We start from the raw sequence: 21,049 nt of genomic DNA, 5'->3' as shown, positions 1-21,049 counted from the left end.
TACTAATTTGCATCTTACCTTTGGCATGATTTGGAAGGGCTCCTTCTAATCGACGCTAAGTTGATGTCTTTTTACACAATGTACAAAACACCTTTCTTTTGAATGTTTTATCCTTTTTCAGCCATTCCTTGTATTTCTCTTGTTCAAGCCAGATATCATTGAAAGAGCAAAGACCTGGTATTTGTAAACATGAGGTGAAACAACAGTGAAGATGCAAATCGACTGAACAAAATTTGAATCCTCGAGCGCATGTTATTTTTGTGCACTTTCTACACAGAGTAAGCGCTTATTCAATGCAACCAAAATTCACTTGGTTGAACAGTCTTTTTAAAATCAAAGTCGTGAATTAGTGTAATTAACATTTTGATTGGCCAAAGCTGATGAACTCGTCTAATCAATTTGAACGATTCATCAAAAGAAAGAAGCCAGGAAAACCGACTACATCCGAATATAACAACCTAAAACAATTTTATTTGTGATAACAATAATAATAATAATAATAATACTGAGGATTTTGTATAGCGCCTAATCTTTAGAAGCTCTAATCGCTTCACAACATTAGTAGATAACACCTAAAAACATATATAATGATGTGATTAAGAAAAATAAACACCATGAAATCAGGCAAAAAAAGTGCTGAAAATAGTTATGGCGCTGACTTCCTTTGATGAAAGGTGTAGCCAGCTTGCTTGGTGAAGAGTGCATGTTTACTGAAGTCGCCGCCAAGGCCAACTTTAGATGGCCAAACAAATACTCGTTTGTTATTGTGGTGGCAATGAAACTGAACGGGTCATCAAAAGAAAGAAACCAGGAAAACTCAACAATAGTCTGAATATACATCCACGTTTGTTTGTACCCTGCTTCCGACTTCAATAACGAAAACGTTTAATGTGATAAAAAGTGCACAGAACTAAGTGAATTGAATCATTGATTTAATTTATAACCTGTGACCAGTATGACACTAATACTGGCATCCCCTGCACCTTTCATGCTTAACGGACTTTCCAAACTAACATGGCGCCATATTGTGTACACTATGGGCTAGATTATTTCCATCAGACAACATAATGACGTAGTTTATTCTATTCAGTAACAGCCGGATAATCCCATAAATTGACATTACCTTGAGAGTTTGGAATTATAACCCTTTGCACACATGAACAAGAGAAGTTAAACCGCTTGTTAAATCCTCGTGAAAGTTGTTTTGTTTTCATTTTTTTCCTTTGCTTGATTCTACATAGTAAATATCAGAAGCAGACGACATATGTATGTACATTTGTAGTCGTGCACACACCCCCTTTGCTGAAAATGGACTTATCCAAGAACTGGATCGCGAGCATGTCCATCTATTATATTGAAAACATCTTCCATTAAGCATGAAACACGCAGACTATGGCAGTGTTATGGCCACTATACTCACAGACAGGTTAGAAATTATAAATTAAATAATGAATGGACTAAGTTCGGTGCACTTTTTATCACATTAAAGGTTTCCATTATTGAATTCAGTAGAGGGGTTACAAACAAACGGGCTTGTATAGTCAGACTATAAATCCGAATCTAACAAACTTGGACAATTTTATTTGTGATGATGGAAAGAAATTAAAATTTTGGGGTAATTCAATTTTCAAAGACTTTCAAAGACCTCAGGGTAATCTGCTTGATTTTCCCAAACTTTCAAGGCCTTGAAAATGCTACCTCATTTTCCCCAAACTCTCAAAGACCTTCAAAGACCGTACGAACCCTGCCATTGTACTGTGCATCTAACTGCTTTCAGCTTAATATGTTTGGGGAAAGAGGATAAAGTCTGAAGTTCAAAAGGATATAAATATAATACTGATATTTCAAAAACCCGGACAAGCTCATTATTATTGTAGACAATCTTTACCAAGGGGGGATGGGGATATTCCTGTTGAAAGAAGTTACTATGTGCTGCAACATAAATATCTGCTTTTCTGTACCATTCTATCCAAAATCATTCCCTTTTCATAAACAAAATACAAACATAAAACATCTTGCATCTGAATAGAGAATTTGTGCCAGCATCAAATGAACTGCAGAACCCTCTGCACACTGGTTTATTCAATTTGAGCCATCTTCTAGTAGCAACAATGAAACTTTGTGGATGCAGTAAATAAACATTATGTTTATGGCAGGAAAAACAACTCTCAAGCTCTAAAGTTCTTGTATCTAGTTTAATTTTGTCAGCTCTTCAGCAAGCACCAGATAGAAACTAGTTTTATTTATGATTGATGTGGTATGTTCTTTACAACTGTCCCAAACCCGAAACTGTATTCATTCTCAATGTTCGATAGATAAAGTCTAATAGAAGGATCAAAATCTAGATAAACACCCAATACACATTAATACTTATTATGCATGTTGTGAATATCATAATTAAATTTATATTTTGTATACAATCAATTAATAAAATTAAGAATAACTGTTGTACACAAACATGCAGGAAGACAAAGGGTACAATGAATGTAACTATGACAAATTCTAACAACTGGCTAAATTTAAATTGTTCGGTTCATTTTGTTTACATCCAGGAATCCAAAATTTGTAACAATATGAACTTGGTTGTGTCATGCCAGATTATTCTCTGAAAATTAACAATTATGTGACACATTACAGGTTTCTTACCTTGCTGGCACAGTCAAAGCTAGCTCCAAGGTCTGACAGGACTTTCAGCACAGCATGATCATCATTGCATTTCACAGCTGAAAGAAAAATAACATTTACTTTTATAATATACAGTAGGTTGTATCACAAGAGCATCCGATTCTTACAGTCAATGCATGATACATACCAGGGATCAAACTATACATTAACTCTCGGGACACAGAAGGGCCAAGTGGCCTAAATTCAGACCTGCCAATACTGACAAGTCCATCTCAGTAAGGCAGTTTATTTTTTTCCATAAGTTAGACCATGTTTTCAGTAAGGTGCAACAAAATATGAACAACTGCTATGGTAAAGCTGGAAAACATAATTAAAAGTTCCACGCATCGACGATAAACATAAACATGTTCAAATGAAAAGTTTGTAAAGTATGCACAGACTTTATTTACTACTAGTACAGTTGCACAAACTCTAGTTCCCAACGCTATGCAGCTCAATGGCTTATTGCTATCTCTCAACCTGACATTATTGGTAATTCTTTTCCATTTCATGTGATGACAGTAATCAGATCTCTTGCCACAAGACATACTCAAATGAGCATGTGATGTCCAATAAATGTAATTGTGTCCTTTCCAGCTTTTATTCACAAGAATCTGAAGACTCCTTTATATGCATGTGATTATAAACACTTTTTAGAAGCTTAATTTCCCTTTCATCTTAAACATGCATTGCTTTCTGGATGCCATTTTTAAAAAAATCTAATCAACAGTTTGATCATCCAGACACACGTGAACAAATCGGTGCAGTTTAAAGCATCTGGGCTGCTGCTGTAAATCTGGTTCCCTAATTTCACCAATTCTGACATGAAAGCCAGATCGAAATAAAACAAATGAACCAACTATCAACATCTATTGGCAATGATAATTTTCTGAAGTCATTGCTAGCATGCCCAAGTCCGTATTTTAAGGGTAATTTTTGTAAGACTTATGGCAAAATCATAAGAGTTGGCAGGTCTGAAAATTGCTCTCCATTACAGATCATTGCAATCTCACCAGTCTGCATGGGTTTGAGTCACTGGTTCGGCCAATGTTGGTATGTGAGAAAGCTTGCCAGTAGTTTCTTGTGGGTTGGTGGCTTTTCCCTGGGGTTTTCCCCAGGTTCTTCCTCCATTATTGATGCTGGCCATCATGTATAGCCTATCTTGTAATAAAATGTTTTTTAAAAAAGTTGTTCCTGTTAGGGGTGACAAAATGAACAGGGTTCATAAAGAATTCTGAATGATAAATTCAAAGACTTCCCAAACTTTCCAAGGCAGCAAACAGATTTCCAAGACCTATTTTCGCTAACATTTTGTATACAAGAAAACAACGAATGCAAAATACTACAATATTGATGAAATTCAAACTATAATTAATCAAAAGAAACCAGGAAAACTAAACTACATCCAAATCTAAAAACCTTGCACAAGTTTATTTGTGATTATGAAAGAAATTAAAATGTTTGGGGGTAATCTGCTTGATTTTCCCTGATTTTCGAGGCCTCATTTTTTCCCAAACTGTGAAAGACCTTCAAAGGACCCTGCTGAAGTAATCACAGCAGTATCTACAGCTACCACATCGAGACAATTTAAAGGCAATAGTTCTTTAAAAACCTCTGCAAAAGTAATTTGTTTATTCGCTTGTTAGCAAGCTCACTCAGGTTTGTAACCCATTTACTTTCAAGCCTTCTAAGCAGGAAACAACTTGCCCAATTCAGAATACCTCGGATCTTAAAAAATTAGTCCCGTTTTGTCAAATCAATTTGCCTCATAAAACCCTTGAATGCAATATTCCATTGGCAAAGCCATTTTTCAATACCCCTTCAATGGGACTAACTACAGGTGGCTGTAACAAGGTCTGAACGATGTTGCTATAAATTCCCTACATCACAGTAAACAATTAGTATATTTCTTGCAATAATATGCATCATCGTATTTGTCCGAGTTGCAGTTAAAAGTGAACAAACTTTAATCAGCGATGTAATCTTCATAATTTCTACAGATTAATTTACAACCATGCTACGTCTTTGACATCGGGAAACAACTGATACTTTCATCATTCAGTTCTATTAGTTTTGACATTAAATCAGGTTACACCTTGGGGCTTAAAGAACGCTATATATCAAGAACTATATGGCACTGACATTAATTTAGCACTTTTTATCACACATTCTTGAAAATACTGTATGATGCAACATACTTACCCTGATGCTATTGACAGTTTATGTGAAGCTCAAAATCAACATTTCCTCACACCTTGAATCTACATGTCTGAAGTCTTTCCCAGTCTTAATATACAAGTAGTTGCAAGATTAAACACAAACACCTTAATCACAAAAGTACATAAGCAATACTGGACAGAAAAGCACACTCCTGAGAACATTACCACAAGAAAATGTATCATTAATGCCTGGGTTTTGCTTCTACTGAATGGACCTTTACCCAATATATGGCATTCAATGACACCCACATAGCTGCCAACCCTCCAGGCTCACAATTAGTGAAAATAGGGATAAAAAGTCGTGAATTTGGAATTCGTGAAAAATACCATGACAATAACTCCATCCACTCTGACTACTCTGACCGTCAATACTACACTATATCAAGTTCGCAAAATAAAAATAAAACACTACATATATGCAGAAATATTTATTTATCAAAACATATTCCTGTGGCAGACTTGAACTTCCTCAACTGCTTGATCGTAAATTTGTTTTCTAAACAGCTCTGACTTCTTGCCTGCTGGTAGATCTTTGGGACTAAAACTGTTGACAAATTTTCTGCAGCTAAGGAGGCCCAAAAGTCTTTTTATTCCTCACTAAAGAAAATACTCTTTCGCTGTCACTGTTGCTGTGAGGAATGCACAGGAGCTGCAGCATTTTTGGTTCTTCCACAGGAAAATTTGGAAGCGATTTTCGAGTCCGGGAACATGTGTCAGAACAAATGTTTAGCATGGTCTCCAGCTGATAAATGTAGATTGTGTTCGACACAAGAAAACTCACAAATAATGCTTAAGCGTTGGTAGCCTGCGGGTCTTCCGCCAATAGTTTAAAATATTCCTGAGCTGAAATCTGCGAATTCTTAATTTTCCCAACTTCTACGTGGTTTTTGCAACTGACATTCTTCCTCACATCGTCTCTGCGATGGCACACTGAGCGCAAAAAGCATAAATGAATATCAATGTTTAATGGCAGAATGCACAGCCAATTTTTGATATATTCCAAATTAAACTTCACTTTTTTGAGTAATACATTTCTTTCTCCTTGGTGGTGAAGACATTTTCAAAATCTTACATGCGATGCTGAACGGTATCTCGAATCAGTGTTTTTGACGCATGCGCGGAGCGAATTTCCGGTTAGGCCCTAGTTTCTCTCAAAAGCACTTGTAAAACTACTCTTATACATATAGATTAAAATAGGCTAAAATGCTTGCGACCGGGCCAACTGTACTAATCAGCTGTAGATCTACTAATATCGTGACCAGCGGTACCGGACCGTTTCGGCAACTACGAATATCACGACTAGCGCTTAATGGGAAATCGGTTATTTTATTAAAGATTTAAAATAATTGAGGATCGGAAAATTCGTTAATCTTTGTCTTACGGCGTGAATCCATGAATTGCTGAAAAAGTCGTAAAATTCACACCAAATTCGTGAGGGTTGGCAGCTATGCACCCACCACCACCCATCCAAAAGCAGCATTTTTTCACCCTGATGTGTGATGATAGCAAAACAGAGACAAGTAACGTACCATAAAATGGCTCTACTCTTGGAAGCTTTTTAACCCAGCGGTTGAATTTGCTGATGATGTCCCCCAAATCACCAACCAGAAAGGCTTCTTCTTTGCCCTGTAATTACAAAAAACATGCAACTATGGTCATACTTTCATTTATAATTATATATGCATAAAGTCAAGATATATTTGCAATGTGTGCATCACAAAGAACGCTCTCTACAATTTGCTTCATGGACCCTTCAATAAAGTGTGTGATTTGGACTTTTAACATAGCTTTAAAAAATTTTCAGTCATATCACTACGATGTCTGCAGTGTGGCAGCATGCCCCACCGACATGTAGTATGATGTCCCTCCCAGTCACATTATCCAGACACCAGGCAGACCTGTCCTAACACTAATCTCTTAATGCCAAGTGCCAAGCGAGACAGCTGCTAATACCATTTTTGTAAGTCTTTGGCATGACTCAGCCAGGGATTGAACACACAACATCCTGCATCTGAGGCAGACGCTCTAACCACCAGGCAACTGGAGCGGTTCCCTTCAATAAGAAAAAACAAAGGAAAGAATAAGTCTCCATTTGCAATGGTTTCAAAATTAGGATAGACAAGTCAGTCTTTCTATTTAAACATATTTAATGTGATTTTTATTTTAATTTTGGGCCCGAGTGACCAAGTGTTCTAAAGTGATCTCCGTTACAGATCACTGCCATCTCACCTCTGTCCATGTGGGTTCAAGTATAGGATTCGGCCAACGTGTGTATGTGAGAAAGTTTCCCAATAGCTTATTGTGGGTCGGTGGTTGATTCCAGGGTTTTCCTGGGTTCTTTCTCCACCAATAATACTGGCCCCCATGTATAGCCTATTGTGTACTGAAAAATGGCATTAAACCCCAGAACAATAATTTTTAATTTTTTTTTAAAAAAAATTGATAATGGTGGGAGGAGTGCTTGTATTAGCAATGATAAACTTTCTTCCCTAAGGAAACTTGTTTTGGGAAATTGAGAAATGGTAACTATTCCCCTAAATAACGAGATGAAATGCTGGCAATTCAAAGATACACAAGAAATTTGGGTGAAATCTAATATTCCTTTGTAAAATTATGCTGCAGAAGCAAAGGAGGATGATAATAAAAGTTTTCTAAAACGTGAAATTGAACCAATTTCAAAGTCTAACAAAAAAAAGAGTCTGCATATAGGCTTTGACAGATATCAAACAATCCTTGGTAAATATTGGTGCAACATTTATTTGAAAATTGGCAACAAAATACTGATGTTGAAGGGTTTCTTTGCGACAACTTTTTACAAGCCAGGACCATCCATGCAACACAGATTAAGAAATCTGTTTACAGAGCACCTGTTTTACGAGCATCCTTTGCAATATGATAGTTACTAACATACAAATCTATGCTTTCAAATGACAATGTCTCAACACAATGCATCATAAAGTTAAAAAATCAGCATACAGGAGGTATTTTCATACAATTTCATACAATGTTTTTTTTGTTGATGTTGTTCTAGGGTTTAACACCATTTTTCAGCACAAGATAGGCTATACATGGTGGCCAGTATAACTGGTGGAGGAAGAACCCTGGAAAACCCAGGGAAGAACCACCGACCCACGAGAATACAATGTTTTTAATAAACTATCCAGTATGGTTTTGCCTTGCTCTGAGCTCAAGAACACAATCATCAAGTCGACCAGTTTAGTTCCTACAAATATTAATCAGATGAAAATGTTAAAGTACCTAAAGGAATACCTTACACAAGTTTATGCTTGAAATTCTGCATTGGTCATTTGGTCCACTTCAAATTCCACTTGCCTGTCTAAATGTTGTGTTGGTAATGACCAATGGCCCAATGCTAATTTCTATCAGTTGAGGTGAGATGGCACAACCGATGGACATAAGCAAAAGGGTAAACCTCTTCCAGATTTCTTGCATGTCATGTTTATTGCTGGGAAGAACAATTTCTCTTCAGCATCAGAAAAATAACATAGGAAGAGATTTTGTTTCCTGAAAAGTATGAAAGGTATCTGTCAATCAAATATAGTAACTTACCTCTCTTTCATGAAGAGCAATTTTCTCCTCTACAAGGGTTTTGCATGTCTTTTCAAAAGGAAGAAGATCAACTACACAATTGTTCCCAATGTAAGTTTTCATTGTAAGGTTTTAAAATGATGTTGATGAGCGACTGTACAGACAAACTGAAAAAGAAAATGAAATGTAATCACCTTAATTTAGCATTGTATTCCCAATTCCATGTATTTAGAAACAGTAATATCAACTTAGGTTCATAGGTTTCAAATTTTGTGGTGTGGTTCAAAACTACAGATTCATTCTTATTAATTCTATTTCAAAATTTGGGACATCTAATGATTTGCAATGCATTTACAAGCAAAGGAGCTTAATTTCACTAATATAATTAAGACTGCAAATAGGCATAAAAATCACCAGTAAAAAAGATGCTTGCTAATAGTGGTCAAGTTCCATGTGATTGGTATACCACATTTAACGACTTATGGAACAATCCAAGTACACCACTCAATCGACAGCTCGCACCCTGACAACTCATGAACCTACATTCAATGCAGGGTCAGGCATGGATCCCATTTTTAAAACCAGAAAATACCCCAAAAATGGATTCCTATATGTTGAACTTGAAGACAATCGCGATCAAAATTGGTAAGAGAAACTTTTATATATTAATCGTTTTATCATCAAAAATGGTAGATTGGACCTGGAAATTTTAATCAACATTATGAAATATCAACTTTCAGTCAGAAGTCGTATAATATATTTTCTTTTCAAACGGCATTCTTAGTATATCACAATTATTATTCAAGGACATTTCGATCAATGAAAAAGTCACTTACGCTTAGTGGAGGCAGTACTTTAATAAATACCAATTAAATAAAATTTAATCCATTGAAATTTGTGTCCTAGGTTTATCTTTTAATTTTTTTAAAAGTGTAATCATCATAAATGCAATGTGTCCTCTTGTAATTAAACATAAAATGTGTCAATCTATAACAACAGCTATGTCTGCGAGCGTTTCTCTGAGAACGTAATTAAGTGCCCATTGTGTTTTGATATCGGACTAGTAACATGTCTGCTCAGGAAATTCCTCAATTTTTAAAAAAAAACAAAACAGGAGAAGAATGAGAAGTAGCATCACTTAACCCATTCGGCCCCAGAGGTTTTTGTCGTTTTCACCCAAAATGTGTGTAGGAAAGACATTTGGGGGGCTATTTCTGAATACATCAGCTTTCAACAGATTTTCCATGAGACTAATGCCTAGTTGTATCAGAAGTATCATCTTCCATTGGCTATTTTGCTTGCACATGAGCAGAAGGGTAAAAGTTGGGAGTTCTTTATCTTTATTCCAAATGCCCACCTTATCCTAGGTTTTGCAAAGGATCACCTGTCTTGTGTGCAGTTCAGACCGGTCTGCCTTAGTTCTGAGGCCAAAAGGTCTAAAATCCAGACAAAAAATTGCATTCCGACCATGAGCAAATTTTGGGTGAGAAAAAAAAACCATGTCCAAAAAAAAAAAGGTTTTTCCCTCTGTATTTTGTAGTGCAACTAGAATGTCCAGATTATTTGGCATCATTGCAGAGCTGTATCTGTCTGCTTTTTTGTAATACCACAAACGTTGGTTTATCTTAAATGACCTTGATGCTGCAGAGCTTGGAAATAGGGTACAGCCTCATCACACCTACAGACGGGATCAGGTCCGAATCGGTTAAAGACTAACTGACCTGAAAACAGCAAGCCCTTAGCCAACTGATGCAAAGTGGATTATCTTCATAAATCACCAAGTATAGATGATTCCAGCAATAAAATTCTGGGGCCCCCAACATTAGATTTAGTAGATTTCTCATTATCTTTTGGAATTTTGAGCCTGATAGGCTCATGGCTTGTAACCTCCTAAACCTAAACATGCATCTTTTTTGTTGCAGTCTATTTTCATATGTTTTAAGTGCATATAAAGAAGTAATATTATAAAATAGGAATTACCAACTACCTAATTTTGTTCTAGTTTTGCAGAAGTTACCTTTAAAATAGTTGTAGAAGTTGCTGCTGCCGTGTTCTTATTAATTGCAAAATAAGGGGGTGGGGGTATGCCAATTCCATATGAAAGAAATTTGTTTATTCATGAAACATACATTAAAACACAAATTATACTAAGTGTCTGTTGCTTACCAGTGTTACTAGAGTAAAAATGCCCTTTGATCATATGGCAATATTAGTTCCACATCAAATTATTGTTCTCTTTTAAAAGCATAGGAATCCTTGAAACATTTACGAAGCAGACAAAAGTTTACAAACAAGAATACTAAACTGTTAAAAACTGGATTACACTGTCATATCATGATTTGGATACATACAAGTATTCAAGAGTCATTTAGTGTTTCAAATTCATACAACCACCACATCTTGGCATATGCATCGCAAACCAGGTATTGTATTTAAGCAATTTAAAGTACAGTGTGTGCATCAACCAGTACCAATACGTAGTGTAAATTATACTAAGATCTCATCAACAATTTCTAATTCTGGAAAAATACATACAGATCTGCTCTCTTGTTAACTTTTGAACATGAATGTATACAGCAGAACTGCAATATCTACAGGGTCCACACATGAGTTCAACCAAGTGAAATAGTCACCACAGTCAGTGATTTAATTTAAATAGGCCCCAATAGGTAAACTTCACACTTCCTTAAAGTGAAATGTTGACAGTGTCCTCTACCCCTTCATAATGGGGGGATGCCGAAAATCTTTCTCTAATCATGCATGATTCTAAGAGTAACAATAAATATTAGGGGTGAAACGATACACCTGTGCCACATATCAATACAATTCATATCGATACACATAAACTTGATATTCTTTCCATCTTTGGAAGGTAGGTGTATGTGGACATTCTGGTCATATTTCCATATGCCAATCACAAATAGACATAGTTATATATTTATATGCAATTCTCATTGATGAGAAAATACAAACAATACTTTCAAACAGTTTTATCTAAAATTTTAGGCCATTTGCAGATTTTGTTGGTTTTTAACTTGCTGCAATAAAAGAGAAATCTCAACATTCAAGTGAACTTATCAGGAAGAAGATTAATCATGAGCCTCTTTGATTTTTGGATAAATGTTTTCTAGGACAAAGTACAACGAAACCAATGACAGTATACATTTTATGACAGGCAGTAAATTAACTGCCATTTGGTTAAAAAGATTTAATTGGCTTTTTGTATTGGCTTGTACATAATGTGTTGGTCTATAATATTGCTACAAAAAGACAAGCTGACTTAAAAGTACAACTTTAAACTAAAAGAAAAAAGAATTAAATTACTGAGTGGACAATGCATTGGTTTGTTAATTGTGCTTGTTGGTTTATTTGTATTTTTTGAGCAAGAGTATGTTGTGCAAGTTGCTATATCCTATTTCAAGCTGAGAAAGTACAGGTGAGATTGTTAGTACATTTTTACCCTCACATTTTTTATTTGACCTGCAGTTGTGACACCAATAGGGTTTGTTTTAACCCTCAATTTTACACCCCTGAGGGGACACTGAATAATTGTTCATGATTGCTGAATATTAAAATAAGATGCATATGGTAAGTATCGTTTTGTATCGATTCTCCATCTCCAGTCTCGATGTGTGTATTGTTTCAGCAAAAGTACTGATGCATCGATATACTGATGAATCATTTCACCCCTAGTAAATATGGCAGAAAAAATCTACTTGGTCATGAGCTAAACATAACTATTACAAACAGTTACAATGTTAAATGTAGGTCACAGTACTTTGCGTTTTGGTGTGTTTCTAACATGCATCCAGGTTGACTATTGTAGCAAAAACAAATCTGTGAAAAAAACTTATTAGCCAAATTGCATCCCATCACAAAGATCCATTGTCCCACACAACAATATTTCTCTTGTGTGCAAAAATCTGGAGCCAAGTGCAAAATATTGACCATAAAACTACCACTAAGTTACAAGTACACGGTTGACTTCTTCAACACACTTCACCCCCTCCAATTACACGGTTGACTTCTTCAACACACTTCACCCCCTCCAATCTCTCTACTGCACAGGACCTATTACAACAATACTAACACTGGGTTAGTATAGTAGCTCTCCACTACTCCATACACGCCAACTCCCTGGCGAGGAAAAAGTAATCCAAGTGGACAAAAAGAGTAATCCACAAATAACATGGCAAAAATTTAATGAGCACATGTGCAAAATGATTTATTTATCCCTCTGACTTTTATCAATTACTGCTTCCAAGTTTTCATATATAACACTTTGTACTTTAAAAAAACAATGGACTCGTATTGCATTTCAAAACACTTTGTACCAGCTGAGATGATGATTGCTTTGCAAACTAGTAATGCACTAAGTGTTGGGTTACTGAGCCTGGATCTGAATTCATTTTTATTTTTTGCTAACAATACTTAACAATCTCTCTCAATTATGTTTATTCAAAGCATTATCAAGCAAATAAAAAAATGTTTTCTCCAGTGGAATCTACTGTTAATTCTGGTAATGAAAGAAGAGTGCTCCAACTTAGCCCTGTTCAATGTCAAAGTCTCTTACACAGATTGTACAGAGTGTATGGCTTGTTAGCTCTTTGATACACATGTAGACAAGTTACCCAGTGCAGTGTGCTATAAATAGAACACCTGTTGCCTATTCGACTCCATACACATATGCCTGTCTGTTAACTGTTAAGCAGTGTAGTGTATATTACAGTTATCAGCAATTTGAACCATATTTCATCAAGTCCTATCGTTATAGCTGTGTAATTATTTTTCATGGAAGAGTTTTTTATGTGCTTTAAAATCTTGAGATAATTCGTTTGGGAGGGGGATATACAGAAAACGCATAGATACGTGTAAGGCGTAAATTAGTGAAAAAAGCATGCTGTATATGGCAAAGTGTAATGGTTGGCATTTATGCTACTCTGCGGAACAGAGCTAAAAAATAAGACAAAAAATTCTTACCTGACCCGTGTGAACACCTGCTTCCCGCCGATGCTATCTTGGCTCCCAAGGCGGCTCTGCGTTGAAGTTAAACTTGCGCTTCAAAAGCAAGCAGCCCTCCGGGTTTCTGTTATAGTGACTGGGTGGTCGACCACCCTTCAGTGGAAAATAAAACATTTTAAAATAATTTTGTTCAATAAAAATCTTCACACTACTATCCGAATTTAGCAGAAAATGAGCATTACCTTGGCTGTTAATATAGGGACAATTTTTTGGTCACAAAAAGCCAATACAACTTGGCACAATCAGCACATATCACAGCAGTGACCAACTAACTCTTTAAGTAACATCAATAAACTGTTCTAAACCACTATGAATGTATTTGTTACTCATTTGCATGTGCATATTTTCCAAGATGAAATTAAATCAACTAGAGACCTCAAATCACTGAAGGGACAGTTGGAGTTTACATGGTATTCCAATAACGTACAGATCTTGCACGGTGCATCACTATTTTTTACAAATTGCATTCTAAACATCCATAACCATTTCATTTACTTTTATGAAGGCGCTCAAAAGTTACTGTTTTTCGACAATATAAATGATCCAACATTGTGATTGTACTTTATGAAAATGCACATGTTTAATTGGAAAAAGCACGTAACCTGCATATATAAACATAACTGTTCACATGTTCAGTTTGTTCATTAATTTTACAAGTACAATGGTTTTCCACACAAATAAGAGGTTTTTTAAAACATTTTTACTTCAAGAATGTTTATTGATTTACTGAGCATAAAGTGGGTGATGTTTGCAACAAATTAGTTTAACTTTCAACATTGCCATGTTAACAGTCGTCAACAACCATAAAGCGATTTTTTTGGTCATAAAATAAGAATACATAAAATATTAAAATAGAAAACATTGATCAATTTTGAAGAAAATTTTTGTGTAATGTCATGTCCCCAAAATTTATAGGTCATAAATCACTTTTAAAAAATTAGGTGTTCCACAATTTTGTCATTATGGTAAATCAGTAAATATGCTGCAAAAGCAAACAAATATTAAACAATACACTGATGCATCAGTAAGTTTTCATTTGCAGACCTGACAACAACCAGCTGCCAGCTAAATGTCCATATTTACACCACCACCATTTATTTTATTATATTTGTGGATTGTCTTAGCCTTGTGCTGTATACATGAGCCAGCTGCTTCACAAAGACTGCATTTCAATACCCGAATCAATGCAAAAAATCAGTTCAATTTTCAATGGCAATGAATAAGTTGTATTAGCCATCTGTTCCTTTATTATTCAAGTGCATGTATCATACAAATTGCGCATTATATTGTCTACACATTACACAGAAGCATCATTTCACTTCAAATGAATCATTACATTATTATTGCAAAACAGATGAAAACCAGATTAATGAATCTACAAAATCCACACGAAACATGGTCACTATAAAATGATACCACACAGACAGAACTCGTTTCCTACCTGATTTTGTACATTAATGTAAAACAGCAAGTCGGCAAAATGTGCAATTTACATTGTAAGCTGCTTCTTGTGTGTTTTAATTATCCTTGCTGAACAAGCTACCAAGTGAATATCAATGTGCTATTGCCACACTCCAATCAAAGGTCATTCACCTCAACACGTGACCTATAGCCATGCTGACCTCAACACATGACCTATAGCCATGCTGACCTTAGATGCCAGTGTTTGTAAACATGAACTTTGTGTAGACACTGTAAACATAAAAGCTAACCTAATGTTGACAAGGCAGCAAGATAACTGATATGCTGTCACACTGCTGATCTTAACATTTGGTCCACAATGATCATGCACTGTAATCAAATTATATTCTGATATGCTACTATGAAACATCTTTAATCTTTTTACTGCACCTTAATACCCAAGTGTTGGACAGGCTGTGGGTTCTAAACCAACCCAGGTCAGCTGCCTCCACATCCACATGTCCAGAGAAAGGCACTTACCTCCCATTTTCTTGCCATAATATAGAAAATTATGTCAAAAGTGCTCCTCAAACCAATAAAACCAAGAATCAGATTGGCACTATTTTCATTTAGGACCAAATAGGATTCAGTCTTCTGGCAAATCTGGATTACGATTCCATTCAAGAGTAACAAATGGGTTGAGGTGAAATGATTAACTGATGCATCAATACTCTTTCCATATCAATACCCACTGGGATAGAAGAGCCAATGAATTTATACAAAAGGGTCTGTATGCTATATGACTTTAATCTTCTTCAATCTTGAATAATTAATTATTTGTTCGACTTTATATTCTTTAAGTTCAGGATTAATGAGAAGCTGTGACAGACATATGCACATATTTCTGTCAGATCAAAAAAGAAGAAACCATTAACAATCATTTGTTTCCTCCAAACTCGCGAGGTCTGAAATCTCGCCCTCCAAATGCCAATTCTGTGCCAATTATTTCATCTGGTCTATGTGTTCGGCCACTGACAGCATCAACATAAGATGTTCCAGACTTGTTCTTGTGTAATTCAAGTACTTGACTGATAATTTAACAACCATTTTTATGCAGAGTTTCTCTACCGTTTCAGATCTCATCTTCATTTGAATTATAAGTATGCACATCCAGTTATGCAGCAAAATAGGTTAGATTAAATTCTGAATGTTGGTTGTGTTTGGTTTAAGTCCAGGGTAAAACTACTGCCAATCAAAAAAGCTTCACTGTGAAATACCTGGAGCACTGCATCAAAACTAGAAGTGCATGGATTACCAGTAGAGTAGTTAAATGCAGTATTTTTGTTCATGGTGATTCACGACATATTTTTTCGGATAGTCTTGGATTTCACCACTGACCGAAAGGAAAGATCCGAACAACCTAGAGTCTGCAGTAAATATCTTTAATGTACACTGTGATGCATTTCAATTTTGGTGGCAAAAACAAATACTGATTTTGGTAAATCTGGTGCTGATTGCTGGTTACATTGTTGCACAGTGCAATGTTAATTCTGAAAACATACTTATTGTTGAACTACATGCTTGAGGTTGTTTGGATCTGACCTTTCAGTCAATGGTGAAATCCAAGACTATCCGAATGCAAAACGGCACTTCTAGACAGCATCTGTCCAAAAGTCCAAATCAGCGAATAATTGCATTTTCTCCATTATGTCACAGACTGAACAAATTGTGTCGAGCTGTTATGAAAATTGAACTATTCGTGATTATGGCTGGCTTAAATTGGAAATTAGACGCAATTATGATAAACTAGCAGTGTTGGAACTACTGAGCAATGCGGACTGGTGTCTTCCTTTGTGCTATATTGTTACAGGTTAGAACCCCATCCCTTGATGCAAGGATGGATACTCCAAATTTTCTTTGTAACAAACCCCTGTGAGCTACCTTATGCACCACTCATAATGATGGCAAATTCAAACATCTCAATGGTCTCAAGCTCTACAACAAGAGCAGAATGTCCCAACATCAAAAATGGGGTCCAAGTAAACTTAGATTATACTTGCCCATGTTTCTACAGTGAAGTCTGTCCATCCACACTGGTATTACATAAAACTACTTAATTTCTTTAAAGATATCTATGTAAAAAAAAAAACGGGGAAAAATCACAGCCGGCTAGTCCACTGATATATACACTATATATGACAGTTTTAGGTCCGATAAGCAGATCACTTCACTGAACCGATTCCTTCACGCCAGTTGAAATTTAAATTTCATTGAAAATGGCGTCATTTACGGACTCCTGTTGAAAATTAGTGTAACCATCTACCCTATAACAAAGTTTTCATACTGTATGACGTATTATTAAAGGTGCGCCAAAATAATTACGTCCCACATGCAAGGCCATGGAACTCACCCAGAGTGAGGATTCAGCCTAAAACCATTTCAGTGAGTGTTCCCTTCTTTTATAATATTGAGTCAAATAATAATTATACACGATATTAAATGTATATAAACGTATTGAATGGAGGTGGTTTTCTCGTGAAAACTGACAAGGTTATAAAGTCGGCTGATTTGGTTCAAAAATGGCCACGCCAAGACAGCAAGCAACGTGCCCGGTACATCATTATTAAATGTTTTCACACTCGCGGTCTTTTAAATTCAGCGTAATTTACCTGTGTCCGCCCAATTAAGCCCTTTGTTCTTCTTTCCCTTGTTGACGTAATTTTTGCAGATTAATGGTAAAACTTACAAAAATCATTAATAAATTTCCTGTGTACACTTTTTACGTCTAAATTAAATGTTCTCGGTGGCCGATATGATTGTAAAGCTCATGCGCAGTGCATTATATAGATATATATATGAATGAGCGGGTTCTCGAAACTGACTAAACAGTTAAGATCTAAAATAGCTAATTATTAGTAAACCAGTCCAATTTATTATCTTTGATCGAGGTCTATCGTTGTCAAGCCAATTTTCATTGGCTACCGCCTTCTTGCGTATTGAGTCATTTGAATGTCACGTGCTCCCACAGTTCGTCTAGTTCCTTGTGTAGTTGTAACCGCTCAACAGCATAGAACCGGTTCTTTCCTGCCAAGTTTTAACCCATATTGCCATGGCGTGCATCAACAAAGGACAGTTATTGAGGGGAAGACTCGTATAGGTTAGGTTAACTTGACATATGAGCACCGCCATAACAAACTCACAGAGTCAATAACGAATATTCAACATTTATCAACGTTTCACAACAAATCCATATGTAGCAGGTTGAGTCATGGTTATCAATGGCAGTTTGTATACAATTTTCTCTCGTGGAGATTTTTGTTGCCAGTTGCACATACAAAGTATATACTCGGTTAAAAAAAAAAATGTAAAACAAATTAAGCGTTTTTGTATGGGGACAAAATAGTTCAAACAAGATCAGTCTCTTGAAAAAAAAATCGCATTAAAAACTTACCTACATCGCCAAGTAAAGACACTTTTTGTGAAGAAAATTACACATTTTTGACGAATACCCTCCTTTTGGGAGAATACTTGCCCGAATGTGCAATGCCATTGGTGAAGACTAATAAAGGTTAAATAAACGTAACTCTTTCGTGAAAAGTGACAAAATTAGCACTCGTTTAACGAAGAATTTGAATGCTAATGAAGAACGTCACTTTTTAAAATAAAAACGTACCTTGTAGATGGATGCAACAACGAATGTAACGAATCAACGAAAAACTGGCTGTACACGTCGATGCAAATATTTCACTTTTTTACAAATTCCAAATTTCTCAAACTCAAAAAAAAAAAAAAAGAATACAAATCATGTAGTTCTGTCATTTCTCGCGAAGAAAGGACGCGTTTAGACAAGTTTATTCTTGGAAAATATCTTGGTGCTCACACGTTCTGCCAGCTGAAACATTTTCTACATGAAAATGGGATCTCTTTTACATGAACATTTTGACATGATATGCCGGACAAAAAATTCGTGAAAAATCAACTTTTTCACCAGACGCTTCATCTTTTCCTGAAAGCTTTGTTCCGAATAAATCAAAACTTTAGTGACGAACGGCCATTCATACTTGTCCACGATAGTGGCAAATTTATAGAGGGATTCCCCCACCACCCAGCTTTCCATTTGGAATACGTCACTTTTCAGCACACACAAAAAGGATCAACAAAAAAAAAGAATACAAACAAACAAAAGGGATGCAATTTTAAAGAAAACTGAATCCTCGTTGTGAAACTTCCGAATCCGACCCCATATCGGTGAGAAGCATCGTCATACAATGGTTCAATTTCCATACAAAATAATTCTAAGTACTGTACTTAAGTAATTAATTACTTTCATTTTTCGAATAATAATAATAAACTTTGCTTTCAGCATTAAATATTGAAGTTGATGACACATCAGAAGAGGATTTTTAATATTATTAATTTCATTTAAAATTTCTGTTGTTTGTTCAATGGAATTTTTATTAGATTGAACCAACATCCACTACGTGATGTCTATTTTAACATAAAATGGTAAATATCTGGAAGCAGATGGGCCTTGTATTTTGATAAAATATCTCTGCTGCAACTATATTTGGATTTATTGTTATTTATATCTTGTAAATATGCACTTTGTCACTTTGTCTCATATTGCCACCATTGGTTTATGTCAAGTGCTGCTTCTCAACCAAATGATCCTTCTCTTCTTCCGCCTCCTCCAGTGGCTATTATACTCAATATCCCTTTCTCGTGTATGCGTGCGTTTTGATAATGGAGAGTAGCACATCATTTTGAGATTGTGTATAATCTTCATCTGAGCTATAATAGTGTGTGTGTGATTCGGATTTTTAACGTAGCTTTAACAATTTTTTAGTCATATAGCTACGATATCTGCAGTGTGGCAAGTTTATAGTGATGTCAAGCACTGGGGCATATAGCTACGATGTCGTAGCCTCAACTTGATTTGTTGTGGTGAAGCTACGAACTGATCCCATATGTTATGGAGCACCAAAAAAAATCATCACTAAAGTCAGAAAAACAGTGTAGAAATCTACTACATAAGTATAATCATGCTGTGAAAGAAGTTAGGCTTATTTTGAATTTATTAAGCCCTCACACGATCAAATAAATTGGCATGGTTACACGATAAAATAAATTGGCATGGTTACACTAACCTCACCGTGTCCGCCATGACAGATTACGCGAAACTCTCGTCGTGACCCCTTTTCAACGTAAGGCTTGCCAGACCATATTTGGATATTCTACGCTATGTTATATCAATCAAGTGGCGAATAATGGCTTCTTGGTGGAATTTCAAAGTTGCCGATAAACCGTATTTACTTTTAATGCGCAGAATTTCTGACTCAAACCGCGCCAAATCTTTACCACGATTTGTTTACCTTTCATAATAAGGCCTCAATGTCCTTATATGGCAAACAAACAAACGAGGCTGAGAACGGAAGTAATGATTATTTGAACTAATATGGCGGACGATCTAAACGAAAATATCGGATAAAAAAGGTAACGAGGTTTTACAACTATTTCTACAATGATTTTCGATACTTCGGTATTAAATAAGAGGACTACTCAATTTATTGGGTTATATGCTTGCTCCATTGACACGTATATGCTCATGTTAGTATCCGTCCACGAGGTAGGAGTAAGGGTACTAATATTAGTACTATGGGGCATCATGCCGCAGACATGTAGCATGATGTCCCACCCAGTCACATTATCCTGACACAAGGCCGACCAGTCCTAACACTAATCTCTTAATGCTGAGCGCTTAGCAAGGCAACTGTTAGTACCATTTTCGGTATGACTCGGCCGGGGATCGAACCAACGACCTCCCGCATCCGAGGCGAACGCTTTAACCACAAGGCCACCGATACGGTTAGTTATAGTAGTAACAAAAATGTGTTTATATATATATATATATATATATATATATATATATATATATATATATGGGGGTGGGGTGTATAATTTGTGGGACTACTCCACATTAATAGTATTTACTGGTATATGCAGCAGAAACGAGACGAATTGTTTTTAACTTGAAAAATACGTGGCAAATACAACTTTTGGTCAAAACTCAATACATATGAAATTATATATATATATATATATATATATATATATATATATATATATATATATATATATTAAAGACAAGATTTGGATTATTTATACATTAGACCTCTTAAACCGAATGAAAATCC

General features: G+C 35.7%; 1 protein-coding gene across 1 annotated transcript in view; it reads right to left on the bottom strand.

Moving 5' to 3' along the window:
• Positions 1–17,688, bottom strand: part of LOC149806904 (ornithine decarboxylase-like) — a 47,559-nt gene extending 29,871 nt beyond the window's left edge. The window contains exons 1-5 of the mRNA XM_089959424.1: positions 17,525–17,688; positions 13,413–13,547; positions 8,454–8,599; positions 6,413–6,509; positions 2,647–2,723 (exon numbers count right to left, since the gene is read on the bottom strand). Coding sequence (XP_089815550.1) covers positions 2,647–2,723; positions 6,413–6,509; positions 8,454–8,555 — 276 coding nt within the window. The 5' untranslated portion in view covers positions 8,556–8,599; positions 13,413–13,547; positions 17,525–17,688. The remainder of the gene's footprint in view (positions 1–2,646; positions 2,724–6,412; positions 6,510–8,453; positions 8,600–13,412; positions 13,548–17,524) is intronic.
• Positions 17,689–21,049: the final 3,361 nt, after the last annotated feature.

Source organism: Sinohyriopsis cumingii, chromosome 1 (assembly GCF_028554795.1).
Source record: "Sinohyriopsis cumingii isolate HCF-2022 chromosome 1, ASM2855479v2, whole genome shotgun sequence".
Classification (NCBI taxonomy): domain Eukaryota; kingdom Metazoa; phylum Mollusca; class Bivalvia; order Unionida; family Unionidae; genus Sinohyriopsis; species Sinohyriopsis cumingii.
Note: the sequence above shows the minus strand (reverse complement) of the source record. Positions and strands in the feature narration are given on the sequence as shown.